This window comes from Rutilus rutilus, assembly GCF_951802725.1.
Source record: "Rutilus rutilus genome assembly, chromosome: 7".
In the NCBI taxonomy this organism is placed as follows: Eukaryota; Metazoa; Chordata; class Actinopteri; order Cypriniformes; family Leuciscidae; genus Rutilus; species Rutilus rutilus.
In genome coordinates this window covers 6,361,098-6,386,620 of record NC_140221.1, presented here as the reverse complement: position 1 = coordinate 6,386,620, position 25,523 = coordinate 6,361,098, and the positions used below count along the sequence as shown (strand labels likewise).

At 37.8% G+C, this 25,523-nt stretch overlaps 3 protein-coding genes across 3 annotated transcripts; 2 read left to right on the top strand and 1 right to left on the bottom strand.

The window, feature by feature from the left end:
• Window positions 1-309: 309 nt before the first annotated feature.
• Window positions 310-3,158, top strand: LOC311292939 (serine/threonine-protein kinase pim-2-like; the record flags this gene model as incomplete). The annotated part of the gene is made up of 8 exons (XM_084412773.1): window positions 310-449; window positions 565-647; window positions 1,186-1,401; window positions 1,732-1,877; window positions 2,031-2,409; window positions 2,627-2,788; window positions 2,907-2,995; window positions 3,141-3,158. 8 exons carry the CDS (start codon window positions 310-312, stop codon window positions 3,156-3,158), a joined length of 1,233 nt encoding a protein of 410 aa, XP_084268899.1.
• A 5,023-nt stretch (window positions 3,159-8,181) lies between these two features.
• On the bottom strand, window positions 8,182-15,602 carry rwdd2b (RWD domain containing 2B). Its single transcript, XM_084414289.1, has 5 exons — window positions 15,036-15,602; window positions 13,547-13,818; window positions 13,386-13,453; window positions 9,671-10,036; window positions 8,182-9,236 (listed from the first exon to the last, which is right to left on the bottom strand). The coding sequence occupies exons 2-5, from the start codon at window positions 13,739-13,741 to the stop codon at window positions 8,996-8,998; spliced, it is 870 nt and encodes a 289-aa protein (XP_084270415.1). The 5' UTR covers window positions 13,742-13,818; window positions 15,036-15,602; the 3' UTR covers window positions 8,182-8,995.
• Window positions 15,603-15,736: 134 nt separating this feature from the next.
• Window positions 15,737-23,436, top strand: zfpl1 (zinc finger protein-like 1). Its single transcript, XM_084414111.1, has 8 exons — window positions 15,737-15,940; window positions 16,329-16,437; window positions 16,885-16,996; window positions 17,196-17,389; window positions 18,006-18,081; window positions 21,188-21,349; window positions 21,632-21,755; window positions 22,034-23,436. Exons 2-8 carry the CDS (start codon window positions 16,336-16,338, stop codon window positions 22,218-22,220), a joined length of 957 nt encoding a protein of 318 aa, XP_084270237.1. The 5' UTR covers window positions 15,737-15,940; window positions 16,329-16,335; the 3' UTR covers window positions 22,221-23,436.
• Window positions 23,437-25,523: the final 2,087 nt, after the last annotated feature.

Genomic DNA, 25,523 nt, shown 5'->3' with positions numbered 1-25,523 from the left:
CAGGGCTGGCAGGCCTTGGTTGCGTCTGGCGCCTTGGCTTGAGGCAGTAGTTTTAGCGTCTTGCAGAACTACTTGCCTAGGGATATGTACATATTGTAAATAGTTAGTTTAGTTTTACTTAGTTAAGTTAGCCCCTCCATCTCTCCAGCCTCAGCGTCTTGCGGGGCTGGCAGGCCTCGGTTGCGTCTGGCGCCTTGGCTTGAGGTGGTAGTTTTAGCGTCTTGCAGAACTACTCGCCTAGTGATGTATATTGTAAATAGTTCATTTAGTTTTAGTTAAGTACTGCTCCATCCAATCATATTTTTAACAATGGAGTCACCCAGAGCTCTCTGTTCAGCCCGTCCCACAAGTTCCTCGCCCTGCCACACTAGAAATTTCTACCACTGGCATCCGGGTCCCAGAGAGGGGGTTTCACATAGCTCGTCCCGACGAGACGCCTGTGGGCATCGGTGAGGCGGAGAGAAAGGAGGGATGGACAGAGAAAACAAAGAATAAGGGGCAGGAAAAGAGGACATTTAGGAAGTTTGCCTCTTTTTTCTTTTGTTCGTCTCGCCCCAAATCCAGCAAAGCTCAGGGTGAGCAGGTGGAGCAGTGTGAGGTGGACCAGGAGGACACTGATGAAGCCCCATCCAGGAGGTGTACTGATGGTAAATTATGAGCTCTGAACAACACAAACTCTCTTTTACACTCTTGTAAACACTCTTTTATTCTCTTTTTTTACTCTTTTGATCACACGAGCAGTGCGCTCTGTTGTGTTGTTTTTTTATTTTTTTATGTTGCTAGGCAACCACCGAAACAGCTGTGCTGTCAGTCAAGTAAACCTCAAATCAGCCTTTTATTAACTTTATTTACTTTCTGTTAAAACTGTGGTAGTTGGTTCGTGAAGTCGTTAAGCTCCTGGTAACCTGGTAAAACGCTTAAACAGCGCGCAGAACGCTCACTGCCATAGGAAACCATGTAGGAAACCAATTGAAAAAAGGCCTCTCACTGCAAAAAACGTGTCAGGTGTGATCGGGGTCAATCATTTACACACAATATAAAAAAAAAACACATCACACATTATAAAAAGACAGATAAATGAATTTATTCCACGATGTGATGAATGTTTGAATATAGATTAAATATAGTTTGAAGATGTGGTGGATGATTTTAAAACAAGCTTGTGGTTGATATTCCTCTCTTTAGATCAGATTTCTTTACAGGACATAATCTTTACTGCAGAGGATAATGATCATCAGGAACCTCCTTCCAGTAGTCCTGAAGTCCCCCACACTTCCGAAAACCAGCAAGTGGAGGACATCAAGCCTCAAGATCAGGACAGTCCAGTCGGTTCATCACCAGGTGACACTGGATCACATCTGCTGAGACAGCTGGACTGTGACAAGATCGTGAGGATTGAGGGTGAGTTTACTGCAAGTTTACTGTCTGACATGAAATATAACACACACACACTCTCTGAAAGTGAATATGTATATAGGAAAGCATATGTTTTAAATAATACAGCTGATACTGCTGTAAGGTTTCTTTTAGTTTTTTTTTTCCTCCATAATTTGAAATCACCATTTGGCTTTTTTTGCAGTTCACTTAAATAGTCATGTGACAAATGAATTTTTAAAAGTACAAATATTACAAATATATTTCCCTATTAACATTTCATCAGACAGTATGGCCTCACTGCAGGACACTGTTTTATCAAACAATAAACAAATACAAATAATTATGTTTTAATAGATCACATCATCTCGAAATACGCCATTGGCAAGAAATTGGGGGAAGGAGGATTTGGCTCTGTCTTTGAAGGGACCCGTTGCAAGGACGGCCTCAAGGTAGCTGTGAAATACACAGCGAAGACAAAGAACCAGCTATACATCAGCCTTGTACGTAGACTGTGCTCTCTATGTTTGCAATTTATAACATTTTAATGTAAATCACAGAGTGCAAATATTTCAATAGATAGACAGACTGGGCTAAATCCTTATTTGAGAAACCAATCCTATGTCTAACAATAATAAAAACTGTCATTCTTCTAGCCTGACCATCCCAAACCAGTTCCACTTGAGGTGGCCCTGACAGTAATGGCCAATCAAGGCCCAAACTGTGGCCACATTATAAAGGTGCTGGACTGGCAGGACCATCTCGACCAGTACATCATGGTCTTAGAACGGCCCTTACCCTGCATGGACATGCACAGCTTTTGGCAGCATAACAGAGGCTGCTTCATCGAGAAATTGGCCTGTCACTTCATGCAGCAGGTGATTTCCGCTGCTGCCCTGTGCTGTTCCAGGGGGGTGCTTCATCGAGACATCAAAATGAAGAACCTCCTGGTAAACACAGAGACCATGGAGGTCAAATTGATCGATTTCGGCTGCGGAGACCTCATGAAAAGGTCATCCTACAAAAGCTACTCTGGTATGTGTTATCTTTAAAACATACATTTTGGGATTTAAACTCTAGTGACCAGTTACACCACGTCTCAGACATCACACAGTGAGATATTAACAATACACTAACAAATCTCTCAAAGAATAATCAATATTAATATTATTTTTGTTGACTAAAATTAAATGCCATTTCAGTTAAAGTGAGAAAAAGCAAGCTTTCACATGTGGCAAACTCCTATCTCCAGGCACAGAAAGGTATTGCCCTCCTGAGTACTTTGAGAAGGGCAAGTACTATGGGAAGCAGGCAACGGTGTGGTCGCTGGGGGTGCTGCTGTATGCCATGGTCACCGGCCGTTTCCCACCTTTGATGGACCCTGATGTCTGGTACCAGCCGGGCTTCTCAGATGGTTAGAACAAAAAAGATGTTCTTATGGATAATGCAGGAATCTTTATCATTTTTACAGCTTAGAGAGCAAGTGTAAAGTTGAAGGAAATAATTAGACAACTCTCAATCTTTCTGCACAGAATGCTGTCGCTTTATTCGAGGTTGCCTGAAGAGGAACCCAAAACGGAGACTCCATCTGGATGAGATGCTCTCCCATGACTGGTTCAAGGTACTAAGCTAAAATGATTTTGAAGGCTATCAGCTTTTTTACATTACCATTCAGTACCTGCTGTAACTGTCATATACTGAATCCTTATACATGGCACAGATGTATTTTTATACCTAATGAAAAATGCTTTCTAATTGTGTTTCAGGTCATGAAGAGGGTTTAGCCTTGCGTCTGGCGGGCTGACACAGATGACCCTCCATCTCTCCAGCCTCAGCGTCTTGCAGGGCTGGCAAGCCTCGGTTGCGTCTGGCGCCTTGGCTTGAGGCAGTAGTTTTAGCGTCTTACAGAACTACTTGCCTAGGGATATGTACATATTGTAAATAGTTAGTTTAGTTTTACTTAGTTAAGTTAGCCCCTCCATCTCTCCAGCCTCAGTGTCTTGCGGGGCTGGCAGACCTCGGTTGCGTCTGGCGCCTTGGCTTGAGGTGGTAGTTTTAGCGTCTTGCGGAACTACTCGCCTAGTGATGTATATTGTAAATAGTTCATTTAGTTTTAGTTAAGTACTGCTCCATCCAATCATATTTTTAACAATGGAGTCACCCAGAGCTCTCTGTTCAGCCCGTCCCACAAGTTCCTCGCCCTGCCACACTAGAAGTTTCTACCACTGGCATCCAGGTCCCAGAGAGGGGGTTTCACATAGCTCTCTTTCTCAGCTGCCTTGGGCCCAGAGATCCTGTCAGGGCTGCTCCAGAATTCCCAGTGAAGACAGCCATAAAGTTTCCCGTCACTGCTGCTCCAAAACCCGCCGAGGCCCCACAGAAATCACGGTGAAGGTTCATTCTGCTGCAACTCCAGTCCCTGCTTCGGTTCTAGAGCTCCGTGTCAAAGAAGCTCAGCTTGCTAAGCTTTCCAGAGGTTCCTGACATGACCACAAAGTTTCCTCCCAATGGTGCAGAGGTTCATGCCACAGTTGCCAAAGAAGTTCCAGCCAATTTATATATACACCCGTGTGCCACATTAAAAACAAAATGTTTCTGAAAATAAACACAATGTGTTGTTTTATCAGGGAAACGTGATAATTTGGAAACATATCATGCTTCATATTAAGCCTCTCGTTTTACCAGTTTCACCAGGTAAGTAATAACAGGTAAGTGACATCTCAAAGTAGAGTTACTCTATAACTCGACCGCTTCCCACGTACCGACTAGGACATGAAAGGTTCAGTAGATTATTTGCTCTAAATGAATGGTTAATGTCATGGTGTAATGAACAGAGACTGCTCTTTGTAAATAATTGGAATCTTTTCTGGGAGCAACCTAGGCTCTTCCGCGCTGATGGCCTTCACCCCAGCAGAATCGGAGCGGCTATTCTGTCGGACAACATATCCAAGACGCTACACACCATATGACTAGTAAGTCAAAGTCCAAATCACACTCTTTGCTGTCCAAACTTAATTGATATAAGTACCAATGTAGAACATTATATTGAAACTGTGTCTATTCCTCGTTTAGTGAGGTCAAACATTAAATCTACTGTAGAATCTAGGAAAAATCTAATTGTGATTAAACCAGAAAATCTCAATATTAGTGTACAAAAACAATTTATAAAGCTAGGTCTTCTAAACATTAGATCACTCACACCTAAGGCGGTTATTGTAAATGAAATGGTCACAGATAAGAGTTTCGATGTACTTTGCCTTACTGAAACCTGGCTTAAACCAAATGATTATTTCGGTCTTAATGAGTCTACTCCTCCTGGATACTGTTATAAGCATGAGCCCCGTCTGATTGGTCGTGGCGGTGGTGTTGCAACAATCTACAGAGATATTCTTAATGTTACCCAGAAAACAGGTCACAGGTTTAATTCGTTTGAAGTACTTGTGCTAAATGTTACTCTCTTAGATGTAAGAAAGAAATCCCTATTATCTCTAGCCTTGGCTACTGTATATAGACCGCCAGGGCCTTACGCTGATTTCCTAAAAGAGTTTGCAGACTTTCTCTCAGATCTATTGGTCAATGTTGATAAAGCATTAATTGTTGGAGATTTTAACATACACATAGATAACACAAATGATGCGTTAGGGGCTGCGTTTACAGATTTATTAAACTCCTTTGGGGTCAAGCAAATCGTCACTGGTCCCACTCATCGTCTTAATCATACGCTAGATTTAATTATATCACATGGAACCAATCCAACCGATATAGATATTATACAGCAAAGTGATGAAGTCACTGACCATTACATGGTCACTTGCATACTACGTACTGCTGAAATTTGTCAGGTTGCGCCACGTTATCGACCAGGCAGAACAATCCTTCCAACAACTATAGATAGATTCTCAAATAGCTTACCTGATCTATCTCAGTTGCTCAGTGAACCCAAACAAACAGATGAACTAGAGGAAATGACTAGCACTATGAGCACCATTTTCTCTGGTACATTAGACATCGTTGCACCAATTAGATTAAAAAAGGTTAGAGAGAAAACGAAAGCACCATGGTACAACAGTGCTACGCATGTTATCAAGAGAGAAACTCGTAATTTAGAGCGTAAATGGAAACAAACTAATTTAGAGGTCTTTAGAATCGCGTGGAAAGACAGTATGTCACGTTATAAAAAGGCCCTAAAAGCAGCCAGGGCTGAGCATCTCCGCAAACTAATAGAAAACAACCAAAACAATCCAAGGTTTTTATTTAACACCGTGGCTAGATTAACAAATAAACAGACGTTACCTGAGCAAAATATTCCGTTACAGTTTAGTAGTAATGATTTTATGAATTTCTTCACTGAGAAAATAGAAAGCATCAGAAACACAATTGTAAATGTACAATCTTTAATGGTGTCTTATGATTCAGCCTCAATTATCCCTCAAGAACAACTACACCGCTTTACTACTATAGGACAGGAAGAGCTAAATAAACTTATCACTTCATCTAAAACAACAACATGTTTATTAGATCCAATACCCACTAAACTACTGAAAGAAGTGTTACCTGTAGTGGCAGAGCCTCTCCTCAATATTTTTAACTCGTCTTTATCTTTAGGTCATGTTCCAAGAATATTCAAGTTGGCAGTTATAAAACCTCTTATTAAGAAACCACAATTAGATCATAATAATCTAGCAAATTACAGACCGATTTCAAATCTTCCATTTATGTCTAAAATACTAGAAAAAGTTGTGTCCGCCCAACTGGGCTCTTTCTTGCAAGAAAATGATATCTATGAAAAATTTCAGTCAGGATTCAGGCCGCATCATAGCACAGAAACTGCGCTCGTTAAAATTACAAATGATTTACTTCTAGCTTCTGACCAAGGCTGTATCTCAATACTAGTTTTACTTGATCTTAGTGCTGCGTTCGACACTGTAGATCACAAAATACTCTTAGATAGACTACAAAACTACACTGGTGTTCAGGGACAGGCATTAAACTGGTTCAGATCGTACTTATCAGACCGTTACCATTTTGTCTGTTTAAATGGGGAAAAATCGAAGATAACGTCAGTAAACTATGGAGTGCCGCAAGGATCTGTGTTAGGCCCTCTGCTATTCTCAATATACATGCTGCCACTTGGTAATATTATAAGAAAACATGGAATTAATTTCCACTGTTATGCAGATGACACTCAATTATATATTTCATCACGACCAGATGAAAACAATAAATTATCTAAATTGACAGAGTGTGTTAAAGATATAAAATACTGGATGACCTGTAATTTTCTGCTATTAAATTCAGATAAAACGGAGGTATTACTTATTAGTCCAAAAAACTGCCCACAAAACCTCTTACAATACAACTTTAATTTAGAAGGGTGTCCTGTTACTTTATCCACTACAGTAAAAGACCTGGGTGTTATATTAGACCGCAACTTGTCTTTTGAAAATCATATTTCATATGTTACAAGAACAGCTTTTTTCCACCTTAGAAACATTGCTAAGCTACGTAATATGCTATCTGTTTCTGATGCAGAAAAGTTAGTTCATGCATTCATGACCTCGAGACTAGATTACTGTAATGCCTTATTAGCTGGTTGTCCTGCATCCTCAATAAACAAGCTACAGTTAGTGCAAAATGCAGCCGCTAGAGTTCTTACTAGATCAAGAAAATATGATCATATAACACCAATTCTATCGTCTCTACATTGGTTACCTATAAAATTCCGTATCTATTACAAAGTATTACTATTGACCTATAAAGCCCTAAATGGTTTAGCTCCTGGGTATCTTCTATCGCCCTACAATCCATCGCGCTCTTTAAGATCACTAAATTCGAGGCTTCTGGTCATTCCTAGGATATCTTAGTCCACTAAAGGAGGGAGGGCGTTTTCACATTTAGCTCCTAAACTCTGGAATGGCCTTCCTGATATTGTTCGAGTCTCAGACTCGCTGTCCCAGTTTAAAACTAGATTAAAGACGCATCTCTTTAGCCAAGCATTCACATAATACTTACCTTTTATACTACAGTTGAATCAGATTGAATGCATTAATATTATGAACAGCAGCTACGCTAATTATTTCCCATCTGCTTTTCTGTTGTTATCTCGGGACGCTAGTCCCGAGGTAAATACAGATCGTCAGCTCCAGTTTGTATCCAGCCTCCCATGGAAACTACAGATGCCCCAACACCCGTGAAGAGACGACTCGAAGCCCGTGAAGAGACGACTCGACGCCTGTGAAGAGACGACTCGACGCTGGCGATATGTTTATGCCCTAAATCAATACATGATTAACTAACTGTATTTCTCTATGTACATTTCTGAAATGCTCTTTCTGTAAATCTGCTTTGAAACAATATGTATTGTGAAAAGCGCTATACAAATACATTTTAATTGAATTGAATTGAATATAAGGCCCTCCATTTAATATTTGAAGCCCAAAGAATCAGCATGTGATTCACCTGCAGACAAGGTCCAAACGCCAAATTTGGCTTTGGGGAGGAAATAAAGCTGGGTTACCTGATAGTGGCAGATACCTTTACATGAAACTATATGTATAAAAAAAGTGATATACATGAAATTCTACGAATAACAAATTCAAATGGAAGACAAACAACCCTAAACAAAATTTTTCAACTTGCACATGGTACAACTTTCCTCAATGGGAAATTACCATTAGAAGATGTGGTATTCCATTTTATATCCCTCCAGGAGATGGAAGACAGTCATAATGTAAAAATGAATTATTTTAACTCTGTTGCCTTTTTGTAAAATTGCTATTGTGAAAATAGAGAATGAATTAAGGCAGAACAGAAATAGCCTATCTCCAACCTTCAAGCTACCATTTTTACACACCTAATTTACAACAAATACTCGCTGTATAATAGAGTATAACAATATGCCTTCAGAATACAGTGGTTGCTTGTTTCTTTATAATTCATTTCCTTGAGGAATCTTTTGACTGGAGAGTCAAAACTGCTGTGTCATAAGGGCCCTCAAAATACTTAAATATTTGTTCATAATGCTTTGTGGGATTGTAGTTCTTTTCCTCACTAAAGCCGTTAAGTACACGGTTTTGTACATTTGCATTTTTGTCTAATTTTAAAATACTTTTTTGCTTTAATTCAAAGTTTGTGATGTTATGATTCACCTCATAGCTGGTTGGTTTGGTTTATTGCTTATAATACTTTAACAAAAACTTTTTAAACATCCCAAAGGGAAAAATGAATGGAAAAAATACTTCCAGAACCAACGCCACTTAAAAAGTGGGCAGGCACTAATGCACCAAGAGAGAAAACACTGTCGGAACAACATTGTGTTCCATAAAAGGAAGATAAACTACATTTGAAGTGAGTTGCTAAAATAAAAAAATCCAAAGACGGCACAGTGAAATAAACCATCTTTATGAAGATGAGAAATTTGAGGATTGATGACACAGGTGCATCCTTTAGACACAACAGTGATGCAGACCTACAACCCTACTAATGTGTTTGGATAGCACATTTCATTGCCTTTACTATAAAATTGGTTTCCTGTTTTAAACCTTGTAATGTTTTCAATATTTAGCTTAAAAATAAGGCAAAAATAGAAATGATTTGCACACAAACAGACACAGATAAACTATTATCTTCCCTCAATCCCAAAGTACATTTGAAAGATATCAGCACATCCTTTGTCATTAAGGAACTGATAAAGCTGTCCAAGGTCCATATGGTTTCCTCTGGTCCCGTGAGGGTCAAAAATGGCTTCATGAAATCCAGTGAACTTGCGAAGGGAGTCCGTTCTCTCCTCTATCGAGCTGTTTTCCAAAGGGACATCCTCTCTGTGACGAATCATAATTCTTTTCCATGTTAAAACTTTCACCCTGAAAAAATATTTAAAAAAAATGCACCAATAATAAAAATCTGCTTTGCCATCACAGGAATATATATTTTAAAATATATTTAAATATAAAAGTTATTTTAAATTGTAATATTTCATTCACAAATATTACTGTTTTTTTTTTATCAAATAAATACAGTCTTGGTGAACATAAGGGACTTCTTTCAAAACATTTTTTTAAAAAAAATCTCCTTCTGACTTTTGACCGGTAGTTTAATATAATATAATATACTAATTAAAAACAATTTGAAAATTAAATTAAGATTGTTTGTGTCAACCATAAAGTACGGTCAATCATTAGTTGCAGAGAACATAAAACCATCAAAATTAAAAGTTAATCTAATTTGCACTCAAAAGGCGTGTTCACAAAAGAGTAAGAGTAGACCCCATTGATTTGGTTTAGATTTCAATTCATACCTGGCCCAGAACTCATCACAAGCAGACTGCAGACCCTCCACACACACAATACCAGGCTTTCCCGGCATACTGAACCCAGAAAGGTTCAGCTCCTTTGCCCATTCCAGAATGTTCTTCCTCTTCATCTTATTGTAGATATGATGGCTGTAGATCCAGAGTCTAGTGAAGGTCTCTTTTGACTGCACTGAAACATTTTCCTTCTTAGGATCGCGGACAGGAGCACTTTTACTGATATATCCTTGTGCATTTTCATTGATCCACTGCACAGCAGACAGAATACACACATCACCACTGCAGTTTTCAGACAGGTAGGTGTTGAGGTTGGAGTGAAGCAGCATCTGCTGGGATCTAGTGAGCTCAGAACATCTGAAAAGGGCAAGAAATTATTATCCTAGTAAAAATCCAGAAGGAATCCATTTGAAATATTTATAATAACTTGGATCCTAATGGGAATTCAGATACATTATCAGGGTTCCTCAAATCCGGCCCTGGAGAGACTCAGCGTTCGTACAGATTTTTGAGTGAAATTCAAGCACTAAAGTAAAGTCATTTGTGGTGATTTGTCTGATTAAATCATCGTAGGTCAGCAGCAAAGACACTGGTAGATTAAGTGAGAAATCCATAAAGTATTGTTGCGTCCCAATTCGCCTACTTATACTACGCCCTAGAAGTATGTACTCTTTTTGTGAAGAAAAAGTACATACTTTTGAGTGTATAGCAAAAGAGTAGGCAAGCTTCGGGACATACTACTTAACGGACAGATCTGTCGCGTGCATCCTGTCACCGCAAACTGCCCTGTCAATCATCTTGTCAGTTAAAATCCTCCATTCAATCTAATTTAATTTCCTACCGTTTCGGAGAGAAATGTATTTGCACGTTTATCTGCCAGTCGTGGACCGTCTTTCATGCGGAGACTCTCCTCATGTGCTTGCAATATGAATATAATGATGCATTTAAAAGTTAATGGCTAAACGTATCTTTACAAAAGTTCACAATGCATCTGCAGATGCAATATAATATAGACAACATTGAATAAATACAATGTCGTCAGGTTAGATACTGATACTTAATCACTCAAACCCCTTAATCTAAACCTCTCTACATAACCGCCAGACTCGCGCGTCCTCCATGTCTGCGGTTTTTTTTTTTGGTTTTTTTTTACACTTTTCATTCATGTTTGTAGTGCTAACCGAATCCTCGTCCAACACGCGATGGGTTGTGGGCAATATTAGCCGTTAGAGTGTGCATCGATCTGCACTTCGGATTCTGACCGGAAATAGACCATCCGGGTATCTTTGGAACACTCATTTTAACATACTACGATTTGGGACGTACTAATTCTATTTTCGAATGCTATTTAGGACGGATAGTATGCGAATTGGGACGCACCATATGTTTTATGTATTAAATCATTGCATTATTTGCATACAATTCTGTAATTGTATTCTATTGTGCATTTTTGTTAATTCTGAGGAATACTGAATCTGTTTGGTGAGTGTCAGAGGAGAAAAAACACTTGCAGAAAACAGCATCTGTTGTTACTATATTTAAGCAGCATACACATACATTTTGCTATGAATATAATTCCACCCAATCGTTCCACGAACTCATACAGATTTTTTCTTATTCTAAAATAAAATTAACTATGCATTACTGCATTAGCTACAGTAAAACAAAGGATATTGCTATTATTTATTCTTTTGGATATTTTTCTTTAATAAAAAGTAATTTAATGATATGACAGCAAAAGAAAAATCACACACATATATATTCATCAACCCATTTCATGAGTGTACTAAAGATTTTACAGTGTCAGTCAAGTCAAGTCACCTTCATTTATATGATTCAAGTCTGAAATGCGTGCTAGAGTCTTCCATAGAGGCTGCTTCATTTGTTGTTGATGTATGTGACGTCGTGCCGTAAAGCAAGTCGTGATTCTCGCGAGATTTGTCGGGGCGCCACCTCTCAAACCTGCATTGAGAGGTGGCAATCAACACCCCCCCCCGCTTTGCTATCGGGATGATTCGCCCTACTACGAGTTTGTTTACCATCGAAATGATATCAAAGCTGTTATATTAAGGTACAAATCTTGCATAGTGTGCCTTTAACTTAGGGGCCGCTTAAAAGGATACTTCACCAATTAGCATTAAGGTTTGTATCAGTAGAAATCCGGTAGTATTTTCGAATGACCGTGCTTCCCTCCCTCATGTCCCCCTGAGACGAGAGATTTCTGTATTGCGTGTCTGGAAAAAAACCTCAGATAATCGTCATTTTGCGTCATCGGAGGCTTTTTTGGCCAGAGGCGAGAGACTAGTAGTAGGAGCTAGTTCCGCATGTTTTCAACCCGCCCATAGTGGGTGGGATCTCAAGATAAAACGGCGTCTTTTCAGTTTTGAGTCAACTAGTAGCCTAGTTGTATCATTTCTTCCGATACTGCCTTCTGTAACCGGTAGGCATGGCTTGGGAGTGGCCTCGTAGGGTACTCTGGGTTCGGGCCGAACTCCGAGCTTGGAGCCCTCCCCCCGGACAGCACGCCAAATACGCATTAAACTTTACCCCCTCAAATTATATGTAAGTGTGAACTTGTGAAATGCGCTCTGGCCGTTCATTTGCACGACAACAGTGTTTGGTGTCTAACAGCTAAACGCATTGCCTCAGAGTTCAGTATTCTACACGCTTATCTTTACATTATGAAAATAAAATTTGAAATGATTACTACTGTATAGTCGCATTTTAAGTTTGAATAAAAATCTGTTTCAAGCTACATTTGGTTGGGAGGAAATGATTAGTGCAAACATCAATGTCTTATTTTTGCATTGTTTTTAGCATTTGTGTTTTACTCATAAATGATCTTGCTCTTATCATGAGTACTTCTACGTGTGCTTGCACGACATCAAAGTAATGAGACTCACAATGCACAGCGAATCCAGGTAATTTAAATGTCATATTATTCATTAATATTTTCTTCTTTTTTAAGTCACACTGGACGTTCTAAGCATTTATAAGGATGATGTTCAAAATTCATGCACATTTTAAACCTTGAAAACTTAATGGTTAAAATCAATCAAAGGGATTTTCAAAACTCTCTATGTACCCAGATGGCTATTATTATTCCCAATTGGACAAAATATTACTGGAGGACATCAAAAGAAATTTGAAAACTCGATTCTATTAACCTTAGTTAATAAAGATACAACTGTTCATTGTTTGTTAATGTAACTTCACAGTGCATTAACTAATGTAAACAAATACAACTTTTGATTTTAATAATGTATTAGTAAATGTTGAAATTAACATTAACAAAGATGAATAAATGCTTTAGAAGTGCAGTTCATCATTAGTTCATGTTAACTAATGTAGTTAGCTAATGTTAACTAATGTAGTTAGCTAATGTTAACTAATGAAACCTTATTGTAAAGTGTTACCGATTTAAGTTTAATTCAGTACTAATTTATTTCACTTTTGAACACTTATTCCCAGAGGGTGTAGTGTCGGCCCACATCTGGTACACATGGATTCCAGACGTACCAGATGTGGGCCGACACTATGTTGCTGTCTGGGTTTGATCCCACTAGAATCCTTCAGGACTATTATCAAATTATCATAGAAAGTCCAATAGGAACTGTCAGTGAGTATTCAAGTGTGTCACTGAGTAAACAATCAATAAAAACAGCTTATGAAAAATATGAATTGGAAACTCAAAATATTTAAATACCTGACAGTAATATCTGGCAACACTTTCGGGTAGTCTGCTGGGTAGGTGCACAACAATGTAATGCTCACCTATGAGAGAGAAAAAAGATAGACATATGACTTAAATTATCAAATTAAAATTAAATGATAAAGAGTGCATTTGAATGTATTTCCCCAACTTACTGCAAGGTTCTCCACCTTCAGCTTGATGTTGAATTGTGGTCTGGAACTGGGGGGTGTATGAGCTGAGCCCTCCACATAAGCCCTGAGCTCTGCATGCGAGAGCTCATCCACTTGTAACTCTTCTTCACTTGGAAACATGCTTAACAGTAGCTCTATCTCTGCAAATTGTGCCTCTGCTTCCTCTGAGCAAGTCATATTTCCAACATTTGTATCAAACTCAAATCCAGTGTACTTGCAGAATATTTGCTCACAGTCACACACTTCTGCCAAGACTATATAAAAATAAAATAAAAATAGAATTAGTGGTTAGAATGGATGCAAGCATAATTCATGATTCAATTTTCACGTGAGATCACACCCTAATAGAATTTCCCCACCTTGAAAGGCCAGTTATTTTCACCAGTTTTGCACTAAGTACTAATATACTAAAACAATGATATTAAAAGACCAAATTCATTATACATATTATAGATGATGCATTATACAGACAAATCGATGCACCCAGAATATGAAGCTTTTTCCATAGAAAACTATTATAAAGAAAATGCCTAAAATGCATCAAGACAGTGACAGTAGAAATCCCTTGGTACAAATCACGGCACCTTCACTTTCTTTGTAACAATTACACCATTACACCCGTAGGTGGCGACAAGTGACTGTTAAAAATTGTTTTTGTCATTGAATCATTCATTCAAGATATTCGTTCAAAAACGCTGATTGAAACAAGTGAAGTCTTTATGAGTCATTGTCATTGAATCATTCATTCAAACCGATTCATTAAAAAAAATATCCAATTGATTAATAAAATAAAATAAAAAAGACTGCAATTAACATTTATCAGAACATGTTATTTTGTATATTTGTCTTAAGAATCGAGAGAGATTGTGATCTCTATTTTAATTAAACAAACAAAAATCGTGATTCTCAATACCCATAATTGAGCAGCTCTAATATTTAAGTCTTAGTTGCAAGGTTGCACGTTATTAATTTTTCACATTAAGCTTATTAGAATGTCCTGCTGTTTTTAGTGTTTGAAATACTGCGGCAGGTAGGCTACTGTATTTAGATCCAGTGCCCAAAACCTGCAGTTTGCTCACATATATTTGTTATTCTTCTTATTCGTGGATTTAACAGCTTTAGGCAGCTGACTTGTTGCCACAGTTGCACTACTGCTCACACATCAATGGTTTAATAAATGTTATGTTCTGTCGTGCTTACCAAAATAAAAATGATAAAAAATATAGACTTATCTGTATTTGTATTTAAATATAGGTATATCATATGTTGATTTTTTATTATTATTTCTTTTTACATGCGGCGTTGTATTACGCAATGCATTAAGTATTGAATGAAAAGTTAGGGTTAGGGTTAAAAATATTGCATCTGATCTACTTCATTCATCTGTCATAAATCATGCAAATGCACGCGTCACTACGTGAAGTAGAAAAGTGTCCGAAGTTCTGAAACGGACACAGGGCTTGATCCATACCTTTTTCGGCACCAGTCACGGTCCTTCGTGATTTATCCTGTGGACAACTCACAGGGAAAAGCTCGCATATTCGCCCAGCTTCTTGATGCCGTCCAATGTTCAGAATTTAGCTCACTCCTACTTCTTCTTCTTCTTTTCTTTTTATTGGCGGTTGGCAGACCTTTAGGTGCATTACCGCCACCATTCGATTCGACTCCTAAGGTTTTTAAGAATCCCCAAACTCCATATTTCATAAGGATTTTGCCCTATTTTTAGGCAGTAACGTTACATTTCCTAACGATATTATATTAATTTGTGCTCAGCTGTTTCTTGTTCATTGAATTTAAATTTCCCTGCAGGATGCTTTTTGTCAAAATTGTCATTCAGTTCTCTACTGACTTGCTGAATATTGATTCATCCCTTCTTTTAATACTGAATTCCAATCTCCTGTTCCCACATTTGTCTGAATCTTAAACATATTATTCACCAGCATTCCCCTCCACCCATGAGCTGGTATCCATACAAATGCTACCACGGTCACTCACAGGGTGATACTCCCATGATATCTATGGATACTCCCATTTTAAATGCCTGCATTTGGATTCAGGGTAGTTTCAAAATAAGAGCATTGGCTTTTTTGTGTGTAAATCTCGGGACGTTTTGGCTGACGATATTTAAAACAAAATCAATATATAAAATAGCCAGGGCTGATCACAAACTCACAAATTAAAATATAGATACGAAATAGTTGTAATGCGACACTGATGTATTGTGTTTAGTGACGCCATTGCTCTGCGACGGTAGCGGAAGAGACGTGGCAAAAAAGCAATCTGACGAGATGTTAAAAAAATATTGAGGAAAGTATTCGAGAGTGTTGATATTTGCTTCAGCTTGTGGTTGACTGAAATTTCCGTTGATATTTTCAGGTAAATATAATATTGTTTCACTATTAGCATGTTGATTAGTTTGCGGGAAGTTTGATACAGTCGAGCAGCTAACCATCCGTGGACTGTCACTGTCAGCTCGGTAATGTTTACATTTGCCTTGGGTGTGACGGTATTTTACTAAATAATGGCACACTTTTTATATATATATATATATATATATATATATATATATATATATAACCAAAAAAGACAGTTTGAATTAATACAATTAATACAGTATATTAAGCTGCATAGTTAAACAAAAAGTTTTATATTTAAAATGCATATTTTTAAGAGTATTTAGAATGAACCCTCGAATCAAGTCTATCAAGTGTTCGAGTTAATATATGGATTCTGGATAATTATATATGGATGTTTTGCTTGACAGGGAGATCATGGGTTTGTGCAAGTGTCCTAAGAGGAAGGTAACGAACCTGTTCTGCTTTGAACATCGTGTCAACGTGTGTGAGCACTGTCTTGTATCCAATCACAACAAGGTGAGTGCTTTAATATTCAGTTAAAATTCATGATTGGAAAGCTGTAGTCTACCCAAAAATAAATTTATGTCATCATTTACTCCCTCTCATGTTGTGCCAAACCTTTCTTTCTTCAGTGGAACATAAAAGAAGATACATTTTAAAAAAAATTGGTAATGTAAAAGGTTTGTTAATGTTGAATTCTATTGTATGGTAAAAAATAAATAATACTAATAATACAATGGAAGTCATTGGAAACCAAAACTGTTTGGTTTCAAATTCTTAAAAATCTCGTTCCTGCAGAAAAAAAGAAATGCATACAGGTTTGGAATGACACAAGGGTGAGGAAATGATGACAGAATTTTAACTTTTGGGTGGACTATCCCTTTAGGAAGAATATACAGTACATTTGGAAGATTTATACACAGATAAACACACTTCTGTTTCCTGTTACTCTTATTTGTACAGTGCATTGTACAGTCATACCTGCAGTGGCTACAAGACAGCGATTACAACTCCAACTGCAGCCTGTGCAGCCAGCCCTTAGATTCCCAGGATACGGTTCGACTAGTTTGTTATGGTAAGGAGCTACAGAGATATAATCTATTCTAGTGAACTCAGAGTCAGAAGTTCAGAAAATCTAATGAAGCATTTTACACAGTAGTCTATTATGAATGTCTGCATTGGTGTGGCTTTTATTTGGTATATTCTGGAATAAACTTTATTATTGGGATTATTATTTTATCATTTTCATTACATTTCATTATTTACCATGGCAGATTTATTCCACTGGTCTTGTCTGAATGAGTTGGCCGCCCGTCAGCCTCTCTACACGGCACCTGCTGGGTACCAGTGCCCAACATGCCAGGGTCCTGTGTTTCCACCCCCAAACCTGGCCAGTCCTATTGCAGACATGCTGAGAGAACTACTGTCCTCCGTCAACTGGGCTAGAGCAGGACTGGGCCTTCCGCTGGTGAGGAAATATGCCATCAGTTATGACTATATGACCACTTCACAACTATAGACACACATACTTTTTCCACACCTGAGTTAAATAGTAGATAAATAGTAATGGTAAATAATTAGCATTTCCACCAATGGAAGTAAAGGAATTATGTTATAAAATGATTGTATATTTAAGCTTCTTTAGGGACACTTTGTCTAGATTCCAGCACTGAACATTGTGGATGTTCTTTCATTCACTTTCATGAGGTGCATCTACAATTTTAAATATTTAAGACTGTAGATCAAGCATTAGCAATTAGATTTATTGATATTTTAAAATAAGATTGGAGAAGGACAGTGAGACTTTTAATTAAGTTAAATTGGTTTAAAATTGAATTAATCAATTGAGCAGGATTGAGTGACTTGTCAAAATAATCACACAGATTTAAAGGCCCATTGGCACTGAATGCGACATGAAAATACGGGACAAACCGAATTTGAAGATATAATAAATATTAACAGCAAACTTTTAGAGTAAATCTTACCTTATCTTATCTTGTTCAAGACATTTGTCTTTCAACATTAAGTGTTAACACTGATTTGGCCATTAATTTGCATTTGCATCTGGACTTCTTTCTGTCCAGATTGAAGACCCACCAGAGAGGGAGGAAACCTCAACTCATGATGTTACGTGTTACTCTGAATGGTCAACTTTTGAGAGTGAGTTTTTCATAATTGTAATTGACATTTTTAGCAGGGTTCTCACACGTCCTGGGAAACATGGAAATCTGTGATGCAGTTTTCCAGTCACGGAAATGTCATGGAAGATTAGAGAAATATATTTTACTATAATAATTTTGTGGAAAACACTCCTACCGGTCAGTACTTAGAATAGATGTCAAATACAAATATTCGCAGGGATGTGTTTTTGTTTTTGTTATTTTTTTGCATTTCCCTATTTCGTGCATGGTTTGCTTCTGACAGCACTACAAGGGCTTGCCTAACCATCTTCCACAGCTGTTATGTTGGTAACAAAAGAAAAGCTTTAAGGTCTTGTTTTCCACCAAAATAAAAAAACTGTATGGTTAAGAAATTAAGACTGTCATAGCCATTCATATAATGATTTTACTAATTTATATATATATATATATATATATATATATATATATATATATATATATACTAGGGCTGCACAATATTGAAGAAAATTGCGATATGCGATAACTCATTAAATAATGCGATATTCGATATGCGATACGATAATGCTTAAAGTGTGTAAAATAAACTTCAAATTATCTTTAAGATAAATTATATTATATTATAAATTATATAACCTACATATGTGTTTCACATTCTTTTTGTGATGAGAAAACATCGCTACAACTTCTGAAAGTGAACATCAGTGTTTTACTGAAACATAAGAAGTGTTATTTTAACATCAGTGTAAACCACGGGGTTTAGGGTTTCAGGTTATCCTACATTAGGTTTATTTAACAACAGAAACTGAATAATCAAATGTAAAAATAAAACACTGCTTAGTTTTCACTGTATGAATTAAATATATACTGATTCTTATTAAAGCTACAAAAGTTATTCAGCCAAGAGCAGTGAGTGATTTTCTCTTTGTCTTTTGTTCATGACTGCAGTTATTGCAAGGCGTTGCGATATTCATATCGCGATTTATACGTTTGCGATATTTCGATATATTGTGCAGCTGTAATATATACACACAGTATCTCACAAAAGTGAGTACACCCATCACATTTCAGCAAACATTTTAGTATATCTTCTCAAGGGATGATACTACAGAAATTAAACTTGGATATATTTTATAGTCAATGTGCTGCTTGTATAGCAGTATATATTTACTGTCCTCTGAAAATAACTCAACATACAGCCATTATTGTCAAAATAGCTGGCAACAAAAGTGAGTACGCCCTTAGTAAACAACATGTCAAAACTGTGTCCAAAGTGTCAATATTTTGTGTGAGCACCATTGTTATCTAGCACTGCCTTAATCCTCCTGGGCCTGGAGTTCACCAGAGCTGCACAGGTTGTTGCTGGGATCCTCTTCCACTCCTCCATAATGACATCACGGAGCTGATGGATGTTAGACACATGGCACCTCTCCACCTTCCACTTGAGGATGCCCCACAGGTGCTCAAAAGGGTTCAGGTCTGGAGACATACTTGGCCACTCCATCACCTTCACCTTCAGCTTCCTCAGCAAGGCAGTTGTCATCTTGGCGGTGTGTTTGGGGTCATTATCATGCCGTTCGGCCCAGTTTCTGAAAGGAGGGCATCATGTTCTGCTTCAGAATGTCGCAGTACATGTTGGAATACATGTTTCCCTCAATGAAGCGCAGCTCCCCGGTACCAGCAGCACTCATGCAGCCCCAGACTGTAGGCAAGGCACAATTATCTTGGTGCTCCTTACCAGTGCGTCGCCACACATGCTGGACACCATCTGAGCCAAACAAGTTTATCGTAGTCTCATCAGACCGCAGGACATGGTTCCAGTAATTCATGCTCTTGGACAGGCTGCTTTCAGAAAATTGTTTGCAGGCTTTCTTGTGAGCCAGCTTCAGAAGAGGCTTCCTTCTGGGACGACAGCCATGCAAACCGACTTGTTGCAGTGTGTGGCGTATGGTCTGAGCACTGACAAGCTGACCTTCCGCTTGTGCAACCTCCTCTAAAGCAATGCTGGCAGGACTCATGCATCTGTTTTTTGAAGCCAGCTTCAGCACCTGACGCACAGCACAAGGACTCAACTTCTTTGATTGAGCCTTGCGAGGCCTGTTACGAGTGGAACCCGTCTTGGAAAACCTCTGTGTGACCCTGGCCTGTACTGTAACTCAGTTTCAGGGTGTTACCAATCTTCTTATAGCCTAGGCCATCTTAGTGGAGAGCAACAATTCTAATTCTCAAATCCTTAGAGAGTTCTTTGCCATGAGGTGCCATGTTGAACATCCAGTAGTCAGAATGAGAGAATTGTTCTCAAAGCACAAATTTTAACTGCTCTAATACAAGATATACAAATTTGTATGGTCCTGTCAAGCAGACAAAAACATGATGAATAGGACATGTGACTTTGCATGGTTTAATGACCTACAACTGTTATCATTTAGGATGTACTCACTTTTGTTGCCAGCTATTTTGACAATAATGGCTGTATGTTGAGTTATTTTCAGAGGACAGTAAATATATACTGCTATACAAGCAGCACATTGACTACTCTAAAGTATATCCAAGTTTCATTTCTATAGTATTGTCCCTTGAGTAGATATACTAAAATGTTTGCTAAAATGTGAGGGGTGTACTCACTTTTGTGAGATACTGTATATTTACATATATAATACTTGTATAATATATATATTACCTGCATCTGTGAAGCGACTCGCTACTAACAATGAAGCTGTGAGTTTAACTACTTAAACACAGACAGCCTCCTTGCTGCTAATTTAGTGATTCAGTAGCGAAGTTAATTTATTAATAAAAGTTGTGGGGCAGGGTTGACAACACGTTTCTGTGTGAGCAGCGCGAACTTGTGACTGCCTGTGAATTAAAGGGATAGTTCACCAAAAATGACATTCATTCACCCTCAAGTTGTTCCAAAACTGTATGAATTTCTTTCTTTTGTTGATCACAAAAGAAGATCTTTAGAAGAATATTGGTAACAAAAGAGTTGATGGGCTCTATTGACTTCCATAGTATAAAAAAATATATCAACCGACATTCTTCAAAATATCTTTTGTGTTCAGCAGAAGAAAGAAAGGTTGTATTGCACACCTTCCTACCAAATTTCAATAAACATATCTGTGTTCTAGCCCCTGCAGTGGATATAACGATGTCAAACCCCACACTCACCAGTCTACCACCCCATCAGGATGTGGAGCACATCCACAATAATGGAGAACTGAGTGCCCAGAAACACTCTGTCATCAATATGAGCACCACCTCTACCACCGACACAGTCACTATTAACACAGGTATCCTCCAGCACCGACGTACTGTAGCATGAATATGTAACTATTTAACAAATTTGACCATTTTTAATTCTTTTTTTCCCCATTAAATTATTCCATTTCGGCAGCGCAATCACATGATGTGTCAAGAACAACAGGTTTAAAATCACATTTGATGTATTTGTTTGTCACTCAGGAAATGGAACTTGGTTGCATTGCATTGTGGGATATAGTATCACACGTAGTGTATACAAAGTATAGTCTCTGATATATTCTTTGTTGATTTCTTGCAATGCATCTTCTCAGCTACTTCCCCAAGAAAGGTGTACGACACAAGGGATTCAGGAAACAGTGAAGTGATGCAGATTGACTTTGATGATGATAAATACCGCAGACGGCCTGCCCTTAGCTGGTTTGCACAGGTCCTAAAGTGAGTGTCCTCAGTCTGTGGCTCAAATTCATTTATTGCAAATGTTTGCTATGGCCTTATCCTATTTGTCGTATGCTGTAATATATTTTCACTGGCTGTTTTGACAGCTTTTTAAAAAAAAAATTTATACAACTAGTACATGTAAATCCATGCAAATATTTTTTACTAATCACTACTATTTTACTAATTTAATTGATTTAAATTTACTATGGTAAAAATATTTTTTTATTTTCATACTATTTACAAATATGCTTGTGTGCATTTATTCTTTTTCCTAGGAACCGTAGTAACCCTAAGAAAAAGGCCCTCACACTGAAACAGCGAATCTTCATGTTGCTGTTAGTTGGAGTGATTGGTTTCTTCACCCTCATCATCATCATGGCTAAACTGGGTCGGGCCTCTGCTGAGTCAGACCCGAACCTGGATCCCATGCTGAATCCCAACATCAGGGTAGGCAACATGTAACGGATCAACTTCCAGCTAAAGCTCAATGTGTGGATTCAGCGTGGAGTTTGACTTTACTGGTAAACCGTGAACTGGAAATGCTGGAGAAGGAATGCTCCTCAAGATTCTGGGACTAGTGTGAAGATACTGCTGTTTGGATTGTGCGAGGAAAGTGTGACTTATTGGTCAACTTGAGAGAAGATAAAGATGGAGATGGTCAAGAAGTTGTTGCACAACAAATCTCCTGTTTCTCTTGAGTGAGATGATATAGGCTCTATAAAAGTGTGTGCAACTGTGTTTCGTTCAGTTCTGTACTTCTCCCTGGCATACCCTTCTTAAAATTGGGATCAAAGATTTTATGTCATTGGTTTGAAATCTTTAATTATTTCTTATAATATGCACAGAACTCATTAGGATCACACATGGAATTGGTGAGATTATTGCTTCTCTGAGTATACATGGTTATGAGGTGTCTTTTTTTTTTTTTTTTTAATAGTTGATTGCCTTTTATTAATTGCTGATTCAGTTGGACCCCTGCCTGTGAATAGGCTTTTGCTGATCTCTCTGCAGTGGATTGTATGGACTGTAAAACTGATTTACTAAAGCGTTTAGAAAATGGTTTTGGTTGGCAAATTGCAAAATGCTTTAGTAGATACAGCTTTAAGTAGACAGATGCAAACTGTACTTGATGAATGAAGTGTCTGGGCCATATTTCATTCAAAAATTATATTTAGAATTACAGAAATGAAGCCTATTTTAGGGCTATTACATAATTTTTTTACATTGTGACATTATTAAAATAACAACTATAGGTCTCTATATTTCCATTACTGTTATGAAAAAAAGGACTCAATACAGTAATGAAAATCATCATGTCTGAACACAAACTTTTTAATCAGCACAAATTAAATGCAGTACTAGAAATACGATAATGCATACCTACAAAAGTACTTTAATGTATTGTACAATTTAAATGATATAATTTTTTTCAGAAATGGATATTTTTGTTCTTATGCAAATTATACTTAATTATTATATTTATATTCTTTAGAGAAAGATATTTATCATTTTCTTTTGATCTGAAATATGACCCGAACATGTTCTTGACAGATTCACACAAAAAGCCTTTGTACAGAAGAACTGAAAGTGTACTGTATATGTTTGCAAAACTCACCCCAGCAACCCAAAGCTCAAATGTATCTGGAGATAAACATTGATATTATTTGCCATTCTCAAATATCCTTGTTGCATTTCTTGACTGTAGCAGTAATTAACAGCATTTAGTGGTTGACTTTATCCTTCAGCTCCAACTGTATCTCAAGAAAGCGATCATCTGGGTTTTCCCTACAGTGATTGCTTACTGGAGTGCCTAATATTTACATCAGGTTTTTTTTTATTTTTATATACTTCTCTGTGTCCATGGAGTTCCACTTTTTTTCATAATATACATTATTGGGTCAATTCATCTCAAGTGTTACAATGGAGGTTGTTTTGTTTTGATTGATTACCTCAATGTATTGGTATTGCAAAACCAATTTTTTTTTTCTTATACTTGGCTTAAAATTTAAAAAAAGAAACACTAAAAACAAAGTTGTGCAACATTAATTAAATTATTTATAAAAAAATATTTTTTTATTATTAATGTTATAACAGAAGTACATCCAAGATAAAAGGGCCTTGAAATATCATCTTGGAGTCATTTAATTAATTTTAAGACTTTTTAGGTTCCCCTTGAAGGGTTGCACTTGTGGTCCCAGTGAATGTCACAGTCAGGGATTCCACTTTAGAGCAACACAATGCCAGACTGAGAAATGTTCTGCCCATAATTAAAAATAATTGACTATAACTCATGAGTGACTATGGATAAGGTGTCAAGGCTTGAGAAAACTAAAATACAAGCTATCTTAAACTTCTGAAGCTTGGGAGAAGTTTGATAGATTATCAATGAGAAGGCTTTACTGGCAGGAACAACAGCCAGTAATGTGATAAAACCACAAGCCAGAGACACAGAATTCCTAAATCAGGAATCGTGACAATAGGCCATGTTACAATAGGAGTTCCAACAATTTGCAAAGCAGTACAAATTCCAACATGTAATTTCCAGTCTATTGCATGCACACGCGAAAAGGCAGAAAAGGGAAGGCACACCCTCAAATGACTTCACTGAAAAGCTGTGGATGATGGGTCAGATCCATACCTCACTTCCCCATTGGACTGTTGTGTATCGCCAGCTGAACTGTTAATGGATCGTAAGATGTACCACCCTTCCATATTTTTCTGAGACTGAACTAAACAAGGGTCTGAAGCAGAGAAAAAAGCTGAAAATGTAAACAAAAGAGCTATTATTATGATACTCCCACCTCTACGGAGCCCATAGTGAGAATTAATGCAAACACATGGAGCAAAAAAGCAACTGTGTTTGAAAGAATTAATCCCAGATCTGACAAAGTGCTAACAGAAACTGGTCAAGTGTTCAGAAGAGCCTGAACTTCAGCCTGAACCTGAACTGTCACAGAAACACAATAAACATTCTGATTTACCTGTGCTAAGATGATCAATATCTAGATTCTAGAAGTTTTTGTGTTTAATGACACACAGTTTTGAATCCATTTATTTTAAAATGTATTGTCTTGAAAATTTGAATTGCATGTGTAGTTTCATTTGAATTATGCATCTCCCGAAACAAAAGAAGATCAGTGCTGTTTGTTAGATGTGCAGGAATGGTTTTGCAAAACATGATGTTTTAACAAAGGTCGGGAGGAGCACGTTCAAATGATCTACCCAATCAGTACGAATGGAGGCCTACAGTATACTGTATATAAAGCAGACTCACCTCCGTTCCTCGACTGTCTTTTCTGCATTCCTCCTCCACCCTGACTCCTCACTCTCGGCTAGTTCCTATCCCAGCCAGGGATACGGGGGAGAACTCTGGGCTCAGGCCACATTCCAAGCTCGGAGCCCTCCCCCGGACAGCACGCCAAATACGCATTCTCTTTTACTCTATCTGATTATTTGTAAGTGTAAACTTGTGAACAATGCTATTTATGTTTAAAGCAATAAAAAGAATGAATGAATAAAATGCACATTCTGTACTGTATATTGTATATTGCAATGCATTATTTACCCCTACCGGCCTCACTAACACCTCTTCCAGCAGCAACCTGGTTTTCCTAGGAGGTCTCCCATCCAGGTACTGACCAGGCTCAGCCCAGCTTAGCTTCAGTGGGCTCCTCACTCCTTATTTGTGCATCCTTGTTTTCCTTTATTCGCTTCCTTTCCTTGTGTCTCAGCTCCACCCCCTTAGGATGCGAGGGAAGGATACGC